The sequence below is a fragment of the Mytilus californianus genome, unplaced genomic scaffold (genome assembly GCF_021869535.1).
Source record: "Mytilus californianus isolate M0D057914Y unplaced genomic scaffold, xbMytCali1.0.p SCAF_9, whole genome shotgun sequence".
NCBI lineage: Eukaryota > Metazoa > Mollusca > Bivalvia > Mytilida > Mytilidae > Mytilus > Mytilus californianus.
The window spans coordinates 61,026,880-61,048,094 of record NW_026262745.1 but is presented as its reverse complement, the minus strand read 5'-3'; the positions used below and the strand labels follow the sequence as shown (position 1 = coordinate 61,048,094).

At 32.4% G+C, this 21,215-nt stretch overlaps 1 protein-coding gene and 1 long non-coding RNA gene across 2 annotated transcripts in view; one reads left to right on the top strand and one right to left on the bottom strand.

The window, feature by feature from the left end:
* Window positions 1–21,215, top strand: part of LOC127716177 (gem-associated protein 5-like) — a 265,274-nt gene that overhangs the window by 57,339 nt on the left and 186,720 nt on the right. Inside the window, exons 12-13 of the mRNA XM_052222302.1 lie at window positions 7,262–7,455; window positions 13,891–14,036. Coding sequence (XP_052078262.1) covers window positions 7,262–7,455; window positions 13,891–14,036 — 340 coding nt within the window. The remainder of the gene's footprint in view (window positions 1–7,261; window positions 7,456–13,890; window positions 14,037–21,215) is intronic.
* LOC127716208 (uncharacterized) overlaps window positions 1–21,215 on the bottom strand; it is a 69,545-nt gene that overhangs the window by 26,838 nt on the left and 21,492 nt on the right. The gene's annotated exons all lie outside the window — the stretch shown is intronic.

The following is a 21,215-nucleotide window of genomic DNA, read 5'->3' as shown; positions in this document are numbered from 1 at the left end:
AGTCATGAAATATGATAAAACATTCAGTTATCAATAATTTCCAATAAATAACAGTTATGGTACAGTGTTGTGATGTTGTGATCTTCAGCATAAAAAAAATTAACACTTTTTTATGGTGGAGGGATCGGCCAATTGTTCCTGTGGCTTCATGCCTCTAATGTGTGTGTAAACCTCTTCTCTGTGTTGTTCAACTCAGAAAATATATATATAGGAAGACCTTCTAGTTGTAACTTGAGGCATAAAATGATAAAAAAAAATTTCAGTTAATGCAGGTTCAATGAAATTAGATATCAATATAATTTGTAAATGGATTATTGTCCATTTCAATCTATTGAAGCTATATATATTTGTCATAGTTTTGTTATTATGAAAAAGTTATTTGAAAGTAAATAAACAAACTTACTGTTTATTGAAGCATCAACGTCAATAGTGATTACGTAACTGCAAGTAGGAAGACAATAATCTTATTTTTAATTCCTGTATGTTATGTCATAGAAGTGATTTAGGAAACAGGAAAACATCAGAGCTTTGGCCTATTGTGTGACATCAAACCCTGTCCTTAAAGAGACATTTAGTACCAGTCTACTTAAAATTAGACAACTACAGAATATATATAACTTACAACTAAAAATTTTGACATTAATCAAATAACTTAAAATAATATATAATTTCTTATTTTGAATAAATACTACTAGAGGTAAAGGGTTATCACAAAGTTCAAATTAACATATAATTGAGAATGGAACCCCCATTTTCTAATTTGATCTTTTTAATGGCTCACTTACGAAAGTAGAGGGGCATTATGTTTTTCAGTCTGTGCGTCCGTTCGTTCGTTCTTCTGTCTGTTCATCCGTACTTCTGTCCGTCTGTCTGTTCTGCTTCAGGTTAAAGTTTTTGGTCAAGGTAGTTTTTGATGAAGTTGATGTCCAATCAACTTGAAACTTAGTACACATGTTCCCTATGATATGAACTTTTTAATTTTAATGCCAAATTAGAGTTTTGACTCCAATTTCATGGTCCACTGAACATAGAAAAAGTGTGAGTTGTGCATCCGTGTACTATAGACACATTCTTGTTTGTGATAAATTTTGATATCACGCTACTCAAGTAATATGAGTTTTTCTCAGTCAAGAGAAAAAGAATATATGACATAATGAGCTTATGTCATTTACGTTGTGTAGGAAAAGAGCGATAAACAGATTATCAATGGTCTTTCAAACTCCAGGCTGTTGCCCTTCCATGAGGCACCCTCTTGTTTGAAAAACAGAAGATTAGTGGTTCTTTATAGGAACTCTGGCTTCCTCCACCAATAAAAAATGACCGTCAAGAAAACGCATAATTGTGCTGAAAGTGGCGTTTAACACCAATGTATCAATCTTGTTTGAAAAACTATTGATAATCTGTAATTCCTTGATTATGTTTCACTTAAAAATTCACATTGAAAAATATATGAAACCTGGTGGAACTTTTATATTTAAGTTGCTACACAATTACAGTCCTACAACTATGCCCAAGAATTCACATCAAAATGATGTTGAATGGAAAATCAGGTTATCACCCACACCACTTATAAAACACAAAATTTTCAAAAAAAATTGTCACTCTTTGGTCGGGTTGTTGTCTCTTTGACATATTCCCCATTTCCATTCTCAATTTTACTACAATTAAAAGTTTGTTAGTTGATGAATACCACATGTTTAGTTTTCTTGATAATTGGTGGTAATTGTTGCATGAATGAATTGAAATAAAAGTGCCATTGCAGAAACAAATATTTTGTTTCAGAAGGAAAAAAAAACATACTTTGCCATTACAAAACACACTTTGGGCCACATTTAAAAGAATGTCTGTTTCCCCTTCCCCGGGTCTACTCTTTGAAAACAGACCAGGAAGGCAGGTACTTTTTTTTTTTTTTTTTCCCCAACTGGATGTCATGGATGGTTTGACTTGTACACTGGAGGCCACTTACTAGCTGTTTGTGCTCAATTTTAGTGTATTTATTTAGATTATCAATCCTTTTGCTTTCAAGCACTATTCAAAACATGCACATTTAGTGCATAAAACTAATGTAGCATTTAATAAAGTGTATACTTACTATTTTCTGATTTGACAGTTATTAAAACTTTTATTACTAACATTACAGTAGACTCAGGCAAATCGGATACCCAAAATGTCAGCAAAAACATCCCATACATGATATATTCAATTGGACGATAAATGTAGATTCATTGAATATTCTGCAATAATGAGTTGACCTAATCCTGAGATGTTAAAAGACCTGACCACTGCTATATATAAACGGGTTGGAGTGATTTTTATCAAGTACATCACTGCAATGTTTGTGTAAAAAACTTATCTGACAGCCATACTGTTGCCTATAGTTGCTTACATCCACTTCATTTGAATTTTTGGCGGAGAATTGTCTTATGGTCCAAGGACACAGTTATCGTCCTTTGGTTTTCATTGTCTACAAATATAGTCCCTAGTGTGAACAGTGTTTAACTTGCATTTTTTTTTTATACACTTTCCCAATTTATTTCTTGATATTTTATGCATGAAATATTAAGTAAGGGGATGAAATTACATGTTAAAAAAATTTGGGTGCTGAATCTTTATGTTTAGTAGTGATTTGGTCCAATTAAAAAAGGTCAAAAATTAGAATGTCTGAAGCTGTAAAACTTAATTTTAGCCCCCCTTAACACAGAATTGTCAATATTTTGAGTTAGAGCTGGTAGAAGTTTCTATAATTTTGATATTATTTGTATCAATAGTAGTACACTACACTGTAAAAATCTTTTTGAGATAGAGCAGGTGCGATTTTTTTAATTTGAATTTATTGTCTAAAAGAAATGCACTACGAAATAACTGTGTTCTCTGGCCTTATTGGCAATCATTCCACATCTCCTTATTTTTATATGGAATGCTCATATTTGTTTTTCAGTTTTTTAAACTTATATTTAAATTTGTTTTTAAATAAATCAAATGTCCTGAAATATTTATGTGAATAAATATCTATCATCCATAGTTTGTGTCTTTATTTGTATTATAAATGAAATTATATCCCATATTTATATTTGTATTCACAGTGTTCTCTCCAGGATTTGTAAATAGCACCGACAAAGTTATTTGCATCGATAATAATATGCATCGTGTTGCAACTCTTTTTCATCTATACGCCTTAAGGTTAGTTATCATAGGGTTCTTTCTTTTTATGCCCCCGCCGTAGCGGTTGGGGCATTAAGTTTTACCCTTGTCCGTCTGTATGTATGTATGTCCGTCCGTACGTCCCAAAACTGGTTTCCGTTCTTTAACTTGAGTTTGCTTCAACCAAATGTTATGAAACATATACACAATGCTTATTACCACAAACTACAGATCAAGTTTGAATTTTGGTGGCGTCACTTTAACTGTTCTAGAGTTATGCCCCTTTATAAATGGAAAAATTACAAAATTTTTGGTTTCCGTCCTCTTACTTAAGTTTGCCTCAACCAAATGTTATGAAACTTACACACAATGCTTATTACCGCAAAACACAGATCAAGTTTGAATTTTGATGGCGTCACTTTAACAGCTCTAGAGTTATGCCCCTTTATAAATGGAAAAATTGCAAAACTTTTAGTTTCCGTTCTTTAACTTAAGTTTGCCTCAACCAAATGTTATGAAACTTATACACAATGCTTATTACCACAAAACACAGATCAAGTTTGAATTTTGGTGGCGTCACTTTAACCGTTCTAGAGTTATGCCCCTTTATAAATGGAAAAATTGCAAAATATTTAGTTTCCGTTCTCTAACTTAAATTTGCCTCAACCAAATGTTATGAAACTTATACACAATGCTTATTACCACAAAACACAGATCAAGTTTGAATTTTGGTGGTGTCACATTAACCGTTCTAGAGTTATGCCCCTTGATAAATGGAAAAATTGCAAAATTTTTATTTTTTTCTTTGAAATATCAAGTTATTTTAAAATTGGAGTTATCTTCCTTTGTCCATGATTATAGTTGAATCAACAACAATCAATGCAATGTTTAATTTTGACTTCCACTGATAGAACACAGATCAGTTGAATTTGGGTAGTGTCACTTTAACCATTATTGAGTTATGCCCCTTTATAAATCCAAAGATTGCAAAATGTTTAGTTTCCATTCTGTAACTTAAGTTTGCCCTAACCCAACATTATGAAACCTATTCACAATATTCATTACCACATAACTAAGATCAAGTACAAATTTTTTGTATCTGTTTTCTAACTTTAGTTTGCCTCAACCAAATGTTATGAAACTTATACACAATGCTTATTACTATATAATACAGATTATGTACGAAATTTTGTGGTGACACTTTTACCATTCTTGAGTTATGTCCCTTTATAAACATAAAAAGTGCTGAATTTTTTAGTTTGTCTCAACCAAATGTTATAAAACTTATACACAACCATTCTAGAGTTATGCGTGTTTACAAATAGAAAAATTGCTGAATTTTTAGTTTCTGTTCTCTACTTAAGTTAGAGGGGCCTGATGGGGGGGGTCTCATTACGATTCATGAGTTGATTTTTTTGACATTCACGATTCACAGAAAATAAATTTCCATGATCACGGATCACGAAAATATAAAAAAAAATAAATCTGTAGAAAAATGGATCACGATAGCGAAAATGCGCTGATCATGAAGAACGAAAATAACCCATCAGGCCCCTCAAGTTAGCCTCAACCAAATGTTATGAGACTTACACACAATGCTTATTACCACAAAACTCAGATCAAGTTCAAATTTGGGTAGCATCACTTTTACCGTTCTTCAGTTATGTCCCTTTATAACTATATGATATGCAAGCGTGGGCATCATCTGTGTCCACATGTGGACACTATCCACATTTATTTTTTGATTATGTTTTATATCTATTGGAGTTTTTCTATTCTTTTGTTGACACTATTGCAGTGAAAGAAATTATATTCCCCATTCAGTAATAAGCATGAAGAGAATTGTCAATTTTTATTTCTACATGTACTTATAACACTAGTCTGGTTTCAACGAACTTGTCTAGCTGAAAATGTCTGGACGACGAGAATAATTTTTAAAGACTTTGACTACACATGAGGGTTTTCCTCTGTAGGTCTGACGACGAGGGTGGTTTTTAATGTTCTTAACTACCCATGAGGGTCTTGCACGGTCGGTTATAATAGGTCTGGTAAGTTGATACACTGAATGAATACAAATACTGGTTTGATTTTATTGGGAGTATTGAAGATATAACCTTACATTCCATTTTATAGTTTATGGCAATTATTTGTTTACTTATAAATAATCCTAAGAGTAAATATATTTTTAACATGGGAATTTCAAAATAAGCAAAAATAGGAGTAACTCTTTTGGGATTTATAATGAAAATGCTGTTTTTGCTGTTTAAAAAATACTCATCATACCTTTTTGCGAAAATACAAAACCTTTTCAAAAGTACCAAAAACAATGATTGTCCAAAGTAAGTGTGGCTGGTGTATAAAACTTATTAAATCAACTGCCACACTGGAGGTAAACCAGCGGTCAAAATGAAAGTTGTTTGTTGTAAAAGAGAGAAGGAAGACTCATTAAAAGAGATAGGATATATGATATACTAGCTTGGACACATTGCTTTATAGATAATAAAAATATGCATAATTGTCAATTATAATTATTTAATGGACCAACAGTTAATCTTTTATCAAGTATAAACAATTTTTCGGCATGTGTACAACTATTGCCGTATCGGCATTGTAAATGTCCAAATTAAAATTTTCGATTGCATCACTTGTCAACGCTAGGGTAGTGAGTGAAGCCATAAAATTGTTGTCAGGAGTCATAAATTAATTAAATCACAAAAGAAACAAGTAACAAGTTCTAATTGATTGATTAAATCCCATCTGCAACAGGTAACCTTCATCAGGTAAATCAATCACCTGTTGTAACTATCAACATATCACCTGTAATTTTTATACAATACAAATACAATTTAACAAGTCACAATTTTACCGAAAATTAAAGTACCACAAAACTGAAATATAGGACCATGATAGGAATGATAGAAGTTATAATCAAAATTAAATAGCATCCATGACATGTGGTGAAGCACATGTTACATGATTATATCTGACAAAAGTCAGGATTCCCTTTTGTTCCTGCCGGTGGGTAACACTTTAGACGTGTCCTTGTACTTAATTCGTACAGAAAACGACAATGCGATCTTGTCGCCCAACTTTCAAGCAGACAGTTTACCCTCGATACACACTGCTTAATTGATAGATAACTCCAGAGAGTTCCGAGAAGACTTCCGGTACTATCAGAACCAATGACGAAATGGAAACTAATAAATTTCGGAAATAAAAAAAATTCCGATTTTTTTTGGGTCAAATAATTTTTTGACCCGGTCAGGGAGAGGGGAAACAAACATGTTTTTTATTTTCGCCTTGATTGCAGCAAAAATTCTTTAGACCAGAAAACAATAAGATACCTGATTTTTTTGTTGCCAACATTTAATACATGTAGGGGACATGTCTACAAATAGCATTCGTCAGTCCTATTGGAACCAACTGTGATCTTTGTATCAACTTGTTCCTTTATTCTTAAGGGGTATACTTTAAACAGGAGCTTCTTACGAAGAACAAAAGAAACTTCTATTATCCTTAAACATTGACAGAAATGGTCGGTTGAAAAATTACTAAGAGTGTATTTCAATTTTCACATTGTGAATTTTCCATTTCTCTGCATACTTGAAAGGATATTTCAACCATTGTACAAAAAACAGTTCAGTCTTAAACTATCAATGCTGGTCATTTATATGTAAATTTTATTTTTACAGTTCATAAAATGTAAAAATTTGAAACACTGAGCACAGCAATTATAGTTTGTTGAGCATGCAGGAACCATTCTAAAATTGGCTTAAGGTCACCACAAGCCTTATGTTTTGGAAAAGTATAAAAGACTGGACAGCAAAGAAAAAAAGTGTATGAAAGTCCTAGTTGGTCAGGTTACTAATTCTTTGGTTGGGCCTGAAATTTTAGCTAAAAAAGCTTGGAAAATGTTTTAACAAATTTGTATAATGTAAATATCATCATGATCATTGTATCAGATGTAAAATTCTGCCTTGAGCTGTTTTTTGTATTATTTAAAAAATCTTTGAAAATTCTAGATAACTCTTTACGAGTTCCATTAGGTATAAAGTATCATTTTTGTGATAAAAACAACAGTTCAAATTAATATATTTACATTTTGTTTATCTATTTTCAGGTCCATAGAAATTCTGGATCTTCCAAACCTCAAACTGAGAGGAACTGTTCATGTTCATAAGAAGTTGATCAATGCTATTGTCTGGCATCCACTGTACACAACGACCTCCAGTGCGGGTTCACCATACAAGAACCTGATAGCAACTGGTTCCAATGAATCTAGTATCAATATCGTTGATTTGAAACCAATAATTGGTATGTGGTTATTTGGTAATTACAAATTGGTGTGGTAGTTTGCTGTATTTTCATGGGAACGTTTTTCATCATCAAATAGAAGTTGAAACTGCTTGTAAATGATTCTAGAACACTTCATGAGTGTTAAAATAAGTCAAAATAACACAAAAAACAATTTAGAAACTTGTGTATGTTTAAACCAGACGTTTGAATAGCATGTGTAAAAGAAAATAAATACGGTGAGAGTGTACGAATAGCTGTATTTAATAGATATCACTAGAATACGACTTTGAAAGTAAAACAGTTCCATCCTCGTGTAAAACAATGTTTAATATTGGCATGCATACCACTTCTTCTTATATCTATCACCTTAATGTTTGAAGGATCTTAAGCTAATACAAAACACATGCATCAGTATGAAACACCAAAACGGAACAAATAACTGATTATGTTTTGTAGTTTATACATCGTAAGCTGATTCCCAGTTGACTTCTACACTTTTTTGTTCCGTTTAATTCAAGCAGATTCCAGTTTATTTTAAGCAATGCAGTGAAAAGAAACATGAAATTTGTAGTGAAGCATTTACTTTTTAAATTTATCAGTATATATTTGAAATTGAATGAAAATAACATATTAATTTGGATTAGGTGAAATTGTTAGTTTTGAAAACGATAAGAGCACTCTCTTCAATTTTAACAACAAAAATGGCGGGACATAAACAAATTACCTCGTGAAATCGATTTTTTTCTCTTATTTCTTGCTTATCGTACTCTATAGTCCGCACCCCTGTCTGGCAGGTTCAATTTTGGAGAATAAAACTGTGGACTATACAAGCCTTTATTCTGTAATGGATTTTAAACCTCTCTAATGATTTTGCAATTAAAGTCTTTCTAGAATGGCAATCATGCAGACTTATAAAATTTAAATATCTGATAAAGGCAAAGTTTTGTGGTGTAGGCATTCTGTTGAGCTCACCTGGCCCAAGGTCGTTGGCTGTTGTCATCCGTTGTCGTCTTTAACTTTTTACATTTTGAACTTCTTCTAAAAAACCACTGAATGGTATGTAACTAAACATGGCATAATGTTTCTTATGAAGTGCTGACCAAGTGTTGTTACTTTGAAGCAGATCCATCATCCAAGATGGCCACCAGGAGGGGACTGCCTTTAACATATGTAGGACCCTATGGACAATACATACAAATGTCGTCTTTTAGAGAACCATTGAATGGTAAGGAACCTTTTGAGGTGCTGGCCAAGTGTTGTTACTTTGAAGCTGATCCATCATCCAAGATGGCTGCCAGTGGGGGACTTCTTTTAACGTAGAACCCTATGGACAATGCATATGAATGTCTTCTTTTAGAGAACCACTAAATGGAATGAAACCAAATATGGCAAGTTCCTTATGAGGTGCTGACCAAGTGTTGTTACTTTGAAGCGATTCCATCAACCAAGATGGCTGCCGACGGGGAACTTAGTTTAACAAAGGACCCTATGGGAAATGTATACAAATGTATTCTTCTAGAAAACCGACCTAATGAATTGAAACCAAACATGGCATGAATGATTCTTTTGAGGTGCTGACAAAGTGTTGTAACTTTGTAGGCGATAAATCATCCAAGATAGCCGCCAGCGGGGACTTAGTTTCACGTAGGACCCTATGGGAAATACATAGAAAAGTTTTCTTTTAGAGAACCACTGAATGGAATGAAACCAAACATGGAATGAATGTTCCTTATAGGGTGCTGACCAAATGTTGTTACTTTGAAGCAGATCCATCATCCACGATGGCTGCCAACGGGGGACTTTGTTTAACATAGAACCCTATGGACAATACATACAATTGTCTTCTTCAAGTAAACTACTGAATGGAATGAAACCAAACATAGCATGAATGTTCCTAATAAGGTGCTGACCAAGTGTTGTTACTTTGTACAAATCCATCAACCAAGATGGCTGCCAAAGGGGGACTTAGGTCAACAAAGGACCATATGTGAAAATATATACAAATATCTTATTCTTGAAAACTGCTTAATGGATTGAAACCAAACATGGTATGAATATTTTTATTTGATGTGCTAACCAAGTGTTGTTGCTTTGTAGCCGAACCATCATCCAAGATGGCCTCCAGTAGCGGACTTAGTCTAATGGAAATACATACAAATGCTTTTTCTAGAGGTGCACTGAATGGACAGGTCTTTCGTTAAGATGTCAAGCAATTTTAGTGTATTATAATTTGGTGTATGAAAGGTAATAAACAAAATACCACATCCACTAGAGTTAAGGATTTATCTGAGTACTTGAGTACTCACGAGTACTTTAGTATTAAATTTCAGATCTTTTGACCTCCCTACTCCTTTTACATGATTTCCAAAACCAAAGTAGAATCAGGTGAGCGGTACAGGCTCTTGAGAGCCTCTAGTTTTAATGTCTGTTTCCCTAGCACAATATGACTTCCAAGTCATGATGATTCCTAATAGAAATAAGCGTTAGAGATCTTATCATCAATACTGTATGACCGACTGCTGATATTATCTGCCTAAGAACACTGGGGTAAAGCTGATGACCGTAATTCGATTCACGGTCATCACAAGATGGCAAACACAAAATTAGGTCAGAATCGGTATAGTCTGTTTAAGTGTTTCTATGAGATATTCTATATAAAGCATACATTGATATGATATAAATTTGTAAGAGATTCGCATGGAAATCACAAATTACTAACGAGAAATGTATATGAAACAGAAATTTCTTTTTGAAAAAATTGCTGAGATGACCGTAATTAATCATCATAATTTTTTCAAGATGACCATAATATATAACAAGGATGACTGTGATTTCATAATCCGAGTAACATATAATTTTGAGTTTGTCTCAACAGGGGCTCGGTTAGTGGATATAAATATGTTTAATCAATGTCTTTTTAACTTTTTGTCGTATTTTCAGTACAGGACATAGATAGTAAATTGCATATTGTTAGTAAACAATGACTTATTGATAGAGATACGACAAAAATTGAAAAAAAAAAATATGATTCAACTTACTTATATCCGCTAATTGAGCTTATGTGTATGTTTCAACAGGAATCAGATTGAAAGCTAACTTTGTCTTGACGTGTGAATAACACTTTTTATACAATTTGACAAGGTTCCCCTTGTAATATGCTCCTTGTACAAGACCAAATCAAGGATCTAATTAATAGACTAAATTATGAATTTGTTAATAGTTTGCCGGAGCTCACCTTCATTAGTTTGATTGTAGTTTTCTGTTAATATATAAACATAAACTTTATAAGATATAATTAATAATTAGATAGCAAACTCTTGCAATTGGATGTTTTAGGTCTGTGTGATTTCATATTATCGGTTAAAACAATATGTTAATAATCGCTTTTACCTGCATGTATATTAAAGAATGAGTGGATAATTCATTAATGATCAGTAGCGGATCCAGAAGTTTTCATAAGAGGGGGCCCGCTCCAGTCATGCAATGTGATTCCCTATATAATCAACCAAATTTTTCCCACAAAAGGGGGGCCCGGGCCCCCTGAAAAACCCTCTAAATCCGCCTCTGATGATGTCTCTTTGCTTATTTTGACTAGACTGAACCAAACTGGCTGAATTATTATTTCACTGTTTCACTTTCATTAATAATTGAACAGTTGCATAAAATTCCATTATATTGACAACCATGTGTGAACAAAACAAACAGACATAAAAATGTCAAAATTGGGGTATAACAGTCAACATTGTGTTATAATCTTAATCACTATAAAAACAAACAAAAATGTAACAAAGAAACACAAAGGGCATATAGAAAAAGCACATAAGCAAAAATGGAAAGCAATAATTCAAAAATTTACCATAGCACAATAACACAATGATGGGATGTACAAGTACCAAGCCATGTCAAATGGATATCACAAAAAATACATTAAACATTTAAATTAATATTTAAAAAGACATGTAAAAGAATACTATAACATGATAAACAACGTCAGTACCTAGAATATATATATATATATATATCATTGATTATTTAAAACATTCATTTAAGGAAAATTTCAAATCGAATTAGCAGTTTTCTTTATTTCCTTTATAAATTACGGTCATCTTTTACCAATTATGGTAATCCCTTTTTTGAATGGCTGGTACTGTTACAGTCATCTCGATTGTGAATGACGGTCATCTTCGCGATTTTTTCAAATCCATTTTCCTGTTTCATATACATTTCTTGGTAGTAATTTGTGATTTCCATGTGAACCTTTTATAAATTTATATCATACCAACATGTGCTTTATATTGAATATATCGTAGAAACACTTTAACAGACAATATAGATTCTGAACTAATTCTGTGTCTGCCATCTTGGGATGACCGTGAATCGAGTTACGGCCATCAGCTTTACCCCAGTGAAGAATGTGCAGGTCAAACTTGGGGTAATTAAAAAGCTGTATTCAATCTCCTTCTATAGTTATGATTGATTGATTCATAAAAACTGTGGTGCTACTAAATTAGAAAATTTGACCAAAATTCAATTAAGAAAATAAGTCCCTGTTCTGGTTTAGTTGCTACTGAAATATCTATATATTCCTGATTAGAAAAAAGGGGAAATAAACACAAGATTATATTTTTTATATATATTTTTTTTTTTTAATAATTTCAGTATTTTTATACATGTAGTTAAGTTGGATTTTAATTTTTGATAGTGTACTAAAAGATTTTTTCATTCAATCAAATAGGCCAATTTCAACCAAATTTAAATCATCACAATACCTACTTTCAGAGAACATGATTTTTGCTTGTCATTTGGTCACTGGTTGATAGTTGTCTCATAGGCAATCATTCCAATGTATCTTCCTATTTTTATGATGTATTTACTTTACTGTGAATTCATTATTATTCGTTGAATACCAATTTTCATGGGTTTAGTGAATATAGGTGATTCACAAATTAAAATGTTCAATGAATGATAAAAAATTCAGTGAGCTAAGTATGCAGAGATAAGCAAAACCAGTAAATCAAACATTCGCAAAAATACAAGTTTCCCTGAATCCACTAAAAATCAATACCAATAAATATAAATGAAAAGAGGGAGTTCTTGTCATAAGCAGACTTTAGATGAAGGATAAAGCTCTTTGGAGCCTCTTGTTTACAGCTATTTATGGATTTCAATGTAAAAGATATCATATTTTTTTTTACTAATATTTGTTTAATGAGATTGTTAAACATAAATAAATTATTTTGATCAATAATTTAGTAATTGGTAACCTAGTTAATTGTAGAAGGGATTTCGTATTTAATGAATTATGACTGTTTTGAATTAGATTAAATTGAGAATGGAAATGGGGAATGTGTCAAAGAGACAACAACCCGACCTTAGAGTAGAAAACAGCTGAAGGACCACCTTGAGGCTTCATAGATATATATATGGGAGCGATGGATGATACTTTTTTCTCAACACCCCCACCCATGCAATTTTTATAAAGACCTTCCACTCATACAATTTAAAGAAATTGGATGCATTGGTGTGTATAAAAACCTGCTTTACCTGAATTATAAAATATAAATTGCCTTCCAACTCCCACAAAATTAATTCTTGAATAGCCCTAAGCTATTAACAGGAAGTAACTGCTGTTCATTTTTAAGTAAGAATTGAAATAGAGTTATTTTCCTTGTGTCATGATGAAATTGTAGCTGAAATTATTCTGTCAATATTGAACGTGGAAAATGAATGATGAATTTAATTTTCAACTTTGACCTGAGGTAACGTGTGAAAGGAAAGAAAATCAACATTTGTGTTTGTTCTTGAAGTGATCTTATGTTTTTATATTAAAAAGAAGATGCGGTATGATTGCCTATGAGACAACTCTCCACAATAGAACAAATGACACAGAAATTAACAACTATAGGTCACTGTACGGCCTTCAACAATGAGCAAAGCCCATACCATATATTCAGCTATAAAAGGCCTTGAAAAGACAAATGTTAAACAATTCAATCGATAAAACTGAAAAAAAAAAAATCAATTGACTTGTTTCATATTTTTCATGTTTGGGCCTTTTATAGCAGACTGTAGGGTATGGGTTTCATCTCATTGTTGAAGGCTGTAATGTTGCCTATAATTACTTACATCCACTTCATTTTGATTTTAGATTTTAGTTGTCTCATTGGCAATGAGCTCTGCACCATAGACCAAATGATATAGAAGTACAAGCAATTAGAAGTCATCGTTGGTGTTTTTTCTTTTCTATACAAAAAAAAAAATATTTGATATAATCATGCATGGTTTTATTTTCCAATACTGCATCATTGACAATTAAAGGACAGAAAAGAGCTTCAATATTATAGATGAGGTATAGATGAATTGCACAACTATAAAGCCATGAATAAACAAAGGATTTGGGAAAGTATTTAAATAAACAAAGATTTCAAGTTATTTATATTTTACTATTTTCAGAAGCAGATAAAGATGGAAAAGAACTCCTGATTATAACTGAACCGTGGAAGTCCTTGAGAGGTCACTGTCACAGAATTACCGGTCTGTCGTGGAGTACACACTGTGATGGATTCATAGCATCATCGTCCTATGATGGACAGGCAATGGTTAGTACTAAGTAGTCAAGGATATTGAAGTGTGGAGGTGTTGTCTACTTTAAGTTGGTACCAAACACCTTGACTAAAATTAATTTGGCTCGTTTAATTTTCATAAAATTTTGACAAAAATATAAAAATTTCAAAAAAAAATTGAAACACACACTTTATCAAAAAAAATTTCATTAGATGTATAGCAGTTTGATAAACACTAATTTTGATCATTGAGAAGCTTAATAGTTCCTTAATGATAGAACGTGATGAAAATGTTCAGCTGATGTTTACAGAGTTATCTCCCTGTAGTGTTATGTACCACATTAAGTTTTTCTGGGAGTTATTATTCTTAGTCTTTAAGTTGACACAGCAATATCTGTGTAGCTCCATGGTAACATATACAGTGATGACTAATAAGGGAGCAGGGATATTGACGGGTGTTTGAATCAAGCTTAAGGGAAAAGTAGAAATATTGGCGGCTGTGGTTTTTTATCAGTCATGAAGTGGATATTGCATATAAAGTGAGGACTAAAGGGTAAGGGTATTGATGGGTATTTAAAATCAAGCTCAAGGGAAAATATTGACTACCATGGATTCATGATCAGTCATGGGGTGAATATTTTCTTGGATTTCATGGATGTAAGTGAAAGGCTAAATTGAGTATTCAACAAAATGCATATTTCTTATAAGCTTATATGCAGAATTTGTTGAAACCAACAACTTCAAGTATTCACAAAAATGCCCCTTTAAGATACTGGAAGTTGGCACTGTGATAGTGCCATTGGTTTCTAATCACAGTTTGGGTAGGATAGATTACCCCTTATTGGTAATACATATTCATATTTTTTTGCATTGGATATTTTGATGTAATTTAAATACCTGTACTGTAAATTCAGAAATTATTGGGTGCATTTATTATTGCAATTGTTGACTTGAGGACAAAACTGCAAGTTTAATTATTGTGATTTCAGAAAAATCTGCATACAGTTATATGTATCAGATATCAGAATGTGAGTTCTAATTATTGGCTCACCGTTCCATCATCGTCGTCCGTCGTCGTCTGTCTGGTGTAAACTATTTCAAACATCTTCTCCTCAGAAACTACTGAACCAATTCCAACCAAACTTAAGCTGAATGATGCTTAGGGTATCTAGAATAAAGTTTGTGGTTTATTTACTGTTTCGTCAAATAACATGGCTGCCATGGCTAAAAATAGAACATAGGGGTAAAATGCAGTTTTTGGCTTATATCTCAAAAACCAAAGAATTTAGAGCAAATCTGACAGGGGTTATAGTGTTCATTAGGAGATGTTCTATCAGCCCTGAAATTTTCAGTTGAATCTGATAACCCATTGTTGGGTTGCTGCCACTAAATTGGTATTTTTAAGGATATTTTGCAGTTTTTATACGACCGCAAAAAAATTTTGTGGTCGTATATTGGTATGACGTTGGCGATGCGTCGTCCGAAGACACATTGGTTTTCGCACTCTAACTTTAGTTTAAGTGAATGGATCTTTTTGAAATTTGACCATAAGGTTAAATACCACAAAAGGAAGGTTGGGATTGATTTTGGGGGTTATGGTACCAACAGTTAAGGAATTAGGGGCCAAAAAGGGGCCAAAAATAAGCATTTTCTAGTTTCCAGACAATAACTGTGGAACGGTGTATGGATCTCTCTGAAATTATACTACAAGTTTCCATACCACAAAGGGATGGTTAGGATTTGCTTTGGGGGGTTATGGCCCAAACCGTTTAGGAATTAGGGGCAAAAAAGGTGGAAAAACAAGGTTGTGGTGGTTAATGGACAAATACTTTAGTACAAAACATAATTTAAAGCAGTGTAAGGGAGATAAATCAAATACATCATTGAAATTATCTCCCTTACACTGCTTTTAAATTATGTATAAAGTAATGGTAAATGAACAATAAAGATAATTTAAAACAGTGTAAGGGAGGTAATCCAAATACAACGTTTTGGTTACTTCCCTTACACTGCTTTTAAATTATGTTTAAAGAAATGCATATTTATAAAGGAAGACCAGTAAAAATATCTGCATATGTTGCATCTTTTTTTTTTACAAAAAAATCCATATGAAAGATTTGACACTATATTTTTAATTCTTTTATAAAATAGATTAAGTTAGCACTATGGTAAATTTAAATGGGTAATTATGGTTGCCAACTCCATTGGAAATTTGAATTGAGATTATGACCATATCTTGAGGGAAAGAATTTTTTTGGGGAAAAAAGGGGGGGGGATAAAAAGAAATTGTGGGGGGTCAATTTTTTCTCATTTCAGATTTCAGAAATTAAAAAGAATTATTCTTCAAATATTATTTTTTTTTCAAATTTCAAATATTGAAAAATTTCAAGAAGTAATCTTTAATTGCACAGTATGGCGCATTAGATTTGTAAAATCTTTGATCACATTTATTTATTTGTAATGCCGAATCTAAAAGTGTATTTAGATTTTTAATTTTGGGTCCAGTTTTCAAATTGGTCTACATTAAGGTCCAAACGGTCCAAAATTAAACTTTGTTTGATTTTAGCAAAAATTGAATATATGAGGTTCTTTGATATGCTGAATTAAACATGTATTTAGATTTTTGATTTTTGGCCCAGTTTTCAAGTTGGTCCAAATTGGGGTCCAAAATTAAACTTTGTTTGATTTCAACAAAAATTGAATATATGGGGTTCTTTGATATGCTGAATCTAACCATGTATTTAGATTTTTTATTTGTGGACCCCGTTATCAAATTGGTTCATATTGAGGTCAAAAGGGTCCAAAATTAAACTTTGTTTGATTTCATCTAAAATTGAATTATTGGGGTTCTTTGATATTCCAAATCTAACCGTGTATTTAGATTTTTAATTTTGGGTCCTGTTTTTTAAATTGGTCTACATTAAGGTCCAAAGGGTCCAAAATTAAACTTAGTTTGATTTTAACAAAAATTGAATTCTTGGGGTTCTTTGATATGCTGAATCTAAACATGTGTTTAGATTTTTGATTATGGACCCAGTTTTCAAGTTGGTCCAAGATAGGGTCCAGTATTTAAACTTTGTTTGATTTCAACAAAAATTGAATATATAGGGTTCTTTGATATGCTGAATCTAAACATGTATTTAGATTTTTGATTTTGGGCCCAGTTTTCAAGTTGGTCCAAATTGGGGTCCAAAATTAAACTTTGTTTGATTTCAACAAAAATTGAATATATGAGGTTCTTTGATATGCTGAATCTAACCATGTATTTAGATTTTTTATTTGTGGGCCCCGCTATCAAATTGGTTCATATTGAGGTCAAAAGGGTCCAAATTAAAATTTGTTTGATTTCATCAAAAATTGAATTATTGGGGTTCTTTGATATGCCAAATCTAACCATGTTTTTAGATTTTTAATTTGGGTCCCGTTTTTTAAATTGGTCTTCATTGAGGTCCAAAGGGTCCAAAATTAAACTTAGTTTGATTTTAACAAAAATTGAATTCTCGGGGTTCTTTGATATGCTGAATCTAAACATGTGTTTAGATTTTTGATTATGGGCCCAGTTTTCAAGTTGGTCCAAGTTGGGGTCCAAAATTAAACTTTTTTTGATTTCAACAAAAATTGAATATATGGGGTTCTTTGATATGCTGAATCTAACCATGAATTTAGATTTTTTATTTGTGGGCCTCGCTATCAAATTGGTTCATATTGAGGTCAAAAGGGTCCAGAATTAAACTTTGTTTGATTTCATCAAAAATTGAATTATTGGGGTTCTTTGATATTCCAAATCTAACCGTGTATTTAGATTTTTAATTTTAAGTCCCGTTTTTTAAATTGGTCTACATTAAGGTCCAAAGGGTCCAAAATTAAACTTAGTTTGATTTTAGCAAAAATTGAATTCTCGTGGTTCTTTGATATGCTGAATCTAAACATGTGTTTAGATTTTTGATTATGGGCCCAGTTTTCAAGTTGGTCCAAGTTGGGGTCCAAAATTAAACTTTTGTTTGATTTCAACAAAAATTGAAAATATGGGGTTCTTTGATATGCTGAATCTAACCATGTATTTTGATTTTGGACATTGGACCATAATAGGTAAATTAAAAAAATTCAAGTTCTTAGACCACATTTTTTCTGTGTCAGAAACCTATGCTGTGTCAAATATTTAATAACAATCCAAATTCAGAGCTGTATCAAGCTTGAATGTTGTGTCCATACTTGCCCCAACTGTTCAGGGTTCGACCTCTGCCGTCGTATCAAGCTGCGCCCCAGCGAAGCATTTTATTGGTTATTATCTTGAATATTATCAATGATAAAGATAAACTGTGAACAGCAAAAATGTTCAGCAAAGTAAGATCTACAAATAAGTTCTATGATCAAAATTGTCAATTGACCCCTTAAGGAGTTATTGCCCTTAAAGGACAATTTTACACAATTTGTTTATCATGTTTTCTAACTTTAAAAAATCTTCTCCTCTGAAACTACTGAACCAATTCCAACCAAACTTAAGCTGAATGATTCTAAGGGTATCTAGAATAAAGTTTGTGTTTTATTTTCTGTTTCGTAAAATAACATGGCCGCCATGGCTAAAAATAGAAATTAGGGGTAAAATGCAATTTTTGGCTTATATCTCAAAAACCAAAGGCAAAGCATTTAGAGCTAATCTGATGGACGTAAAAATGTTTATTAGGCCAATGGCTTTCAGCCCTGAAATTTTCAGATGAATCTAACAACCCATTGTTGGAATGCTGCCTCTTAATTGGTAATTTTAAGGAAATTTTGCAGATTTTGGTTATTATCTTGAATATTATTAATGATAAAGATAAACTGTAAACAGCAAAAATGTTCAGCAAAGTAAGATCTACAAAAAAGTTTGTATGACCTAAATTGTCAAATGTCCCCTTAAGGAGTTATTGCCCTTTAAAATCATTTTTTCACATTTTGTTCATTTAGTTTGCTTACTTTAAAAAATCTTCTTTTTTTAAACTGCTGAATCAATTTCAGCCAAACTTGGGCTGAATGAGTTTCAGAGTATCTAGTATAAATTTTGTATTTTATTTTCTTGTACGTCAAGAAACATAGCCACTATGGCTAAAATGAAACATAGGGGTAAAATGCATTTCTTTGATTTTGAAGAAAATATGACAGATACAAAGAACATTTCAATGGAAGTTTTAAGCCATTCATTTATATATATTGAAAAGCAAAAATAATCATTGATGAAAGATTTAAGCAAAAAATTACAGGTGAGTGATTCAGACTCTTGAGAGCCTCATGTTGCGATAGTCACCAAGTTGCATTTTTTCGCATTAATAAAAACCTCGCAATAATTTCTGAATTTACAGTAACTTGAGTCGGTACTGGTGTAGTACAATTTGTTATTATACTTCATGCTTTCTAAAGTGGGCTGTATATAGGGAAGCTTAGTTCATTCATCCTTCAGTCCAACATTTGTATCCGCAACTGCTCTTGAACCCCTTGACAAAATTTGGAGAAACCTTCACAGAATCTTATATGTTGAATTTTGCATCTTCAATTTCATTTTTGCATCTGCATAATTTTTAGGGTTTACATGTCTTTACAATAAAGTACATATTTGTATTCTATTTCTCCTCCTTAACCCCCAATCATAATTTAAATAAAACCTTCTCAGATTCTTTACATTATATAGTGCCATTGTACGCATATTTTTTTAGTTTTTTTTCTGAATTATTTTTAGCTCACCTGGCCCGAAGGGCCAAGTGAGCTTTTCTCATCACTCTGCATCCGTCGTCCGTCGTCGTCGTCGTCATCCGGCGTTGTCTGTTAACTTTTACAAAAATCTTCTCCTCTGAAACTACTGGGTCAAATTTAACCAAACTTGGTCACAATCATCATTGGGGTATCTAGTTTAAAAAATGTGTCCGGTGATCCGGTCAACCAAACAAGATGGCCGCCATGGCTAAAAATAGAACATAGGGGTAAAATGTAGATTTTGGCTTATATCTCTGAAACCAAAGCATTTAGAGCAAATCTGACATGTTGTAAAATTGTTTATCAGGTCAAGATCTATCTGCCCTGAAATTTTCAGATGAATCGGAGATTCTGTTGTTGGGTTGCTGTCACTAAATTGGTAATTTTAAGAAAATTTTGCAGTTTTTATACGACCGCAAAAAAATTTTGTGGTCGTATATTGGTATGACGTTGGCGTCGTCGTCGTCGTCGTCGTCGTCGTCGTCGTCGTCCAGCGTCGTCGTCCGAAGACACATTGGTTTTCGCACTCTAACTTTAGTTTAAGTGAATGGATCTTTTTGAAATTTTACCATAAGGTTAAATACCACAAAAGGAAGGTTGGGATTGATTTTGGGGGTTATGGTACCAACAGTTAAGGAATTAGGGGTCAAAAAGGGGCCAAAAATAAGCATTTTCTAGTTTCCAGACAATAACTGTGGAACGGTGTATGGATCTCTCTGAAATTATACTACAAGTTTCCATACCACAAAGGGATGGTTAGGATTTGCTTTGGGGGGTTATGGCTCAAACCGTTTAGGAATAAGGGGCAAAAAAGGGGGAAAAACAAGGTTGTCCTGGTTAATGGACAAATACAAATACAAAACATAATTTAAAGCAGTGTAAGGGAGATAAATCAAATACATCATTGAAATTATCTCCCTTACACTGCTTTTAAATTATGTATAAAGTAATGGTTAATGAACAATAAAGATAATTTAAAACAGTGTAAGGGAGGTAATCCAAATACCTTTTGGTTACTTCCCTTACACTGCTCTTAAATTATGTTTAAAGAAATGCATATTTATAAAGGAAGACCAGTAAAAATATCTGCAAATGTTGCATCATTTTTTTTTACAAAAAAATCCATATGAAAGATTTGACACTATATTTTAAATTCTATTATAAAATAGATTAAGTTAGCACTATGGTAAATTTAAATGGGTAATTATGGTTGCCAACTCCATTGGAAATTTGAATTGAGATTATAACCATATCTTGAGGGAAAGAATTTTTTTGGGGGAAAAAGGGGGGGGGGGGGGATAAAAAGAAATTGTGGGGGGTCAATTTTTTTCTCATTTCAGATTTCAGAAATTAAAAAGAATTATTCTTCAAATATTATTTTTTTTCCAAATTTCAAATATTGAAAAATTTCAAGAAGTTATCTTTAATTGCACAGTATGGCGCATTAGATTTGTAAAATCTTTGATCACATTTATTTATTTGTTATGC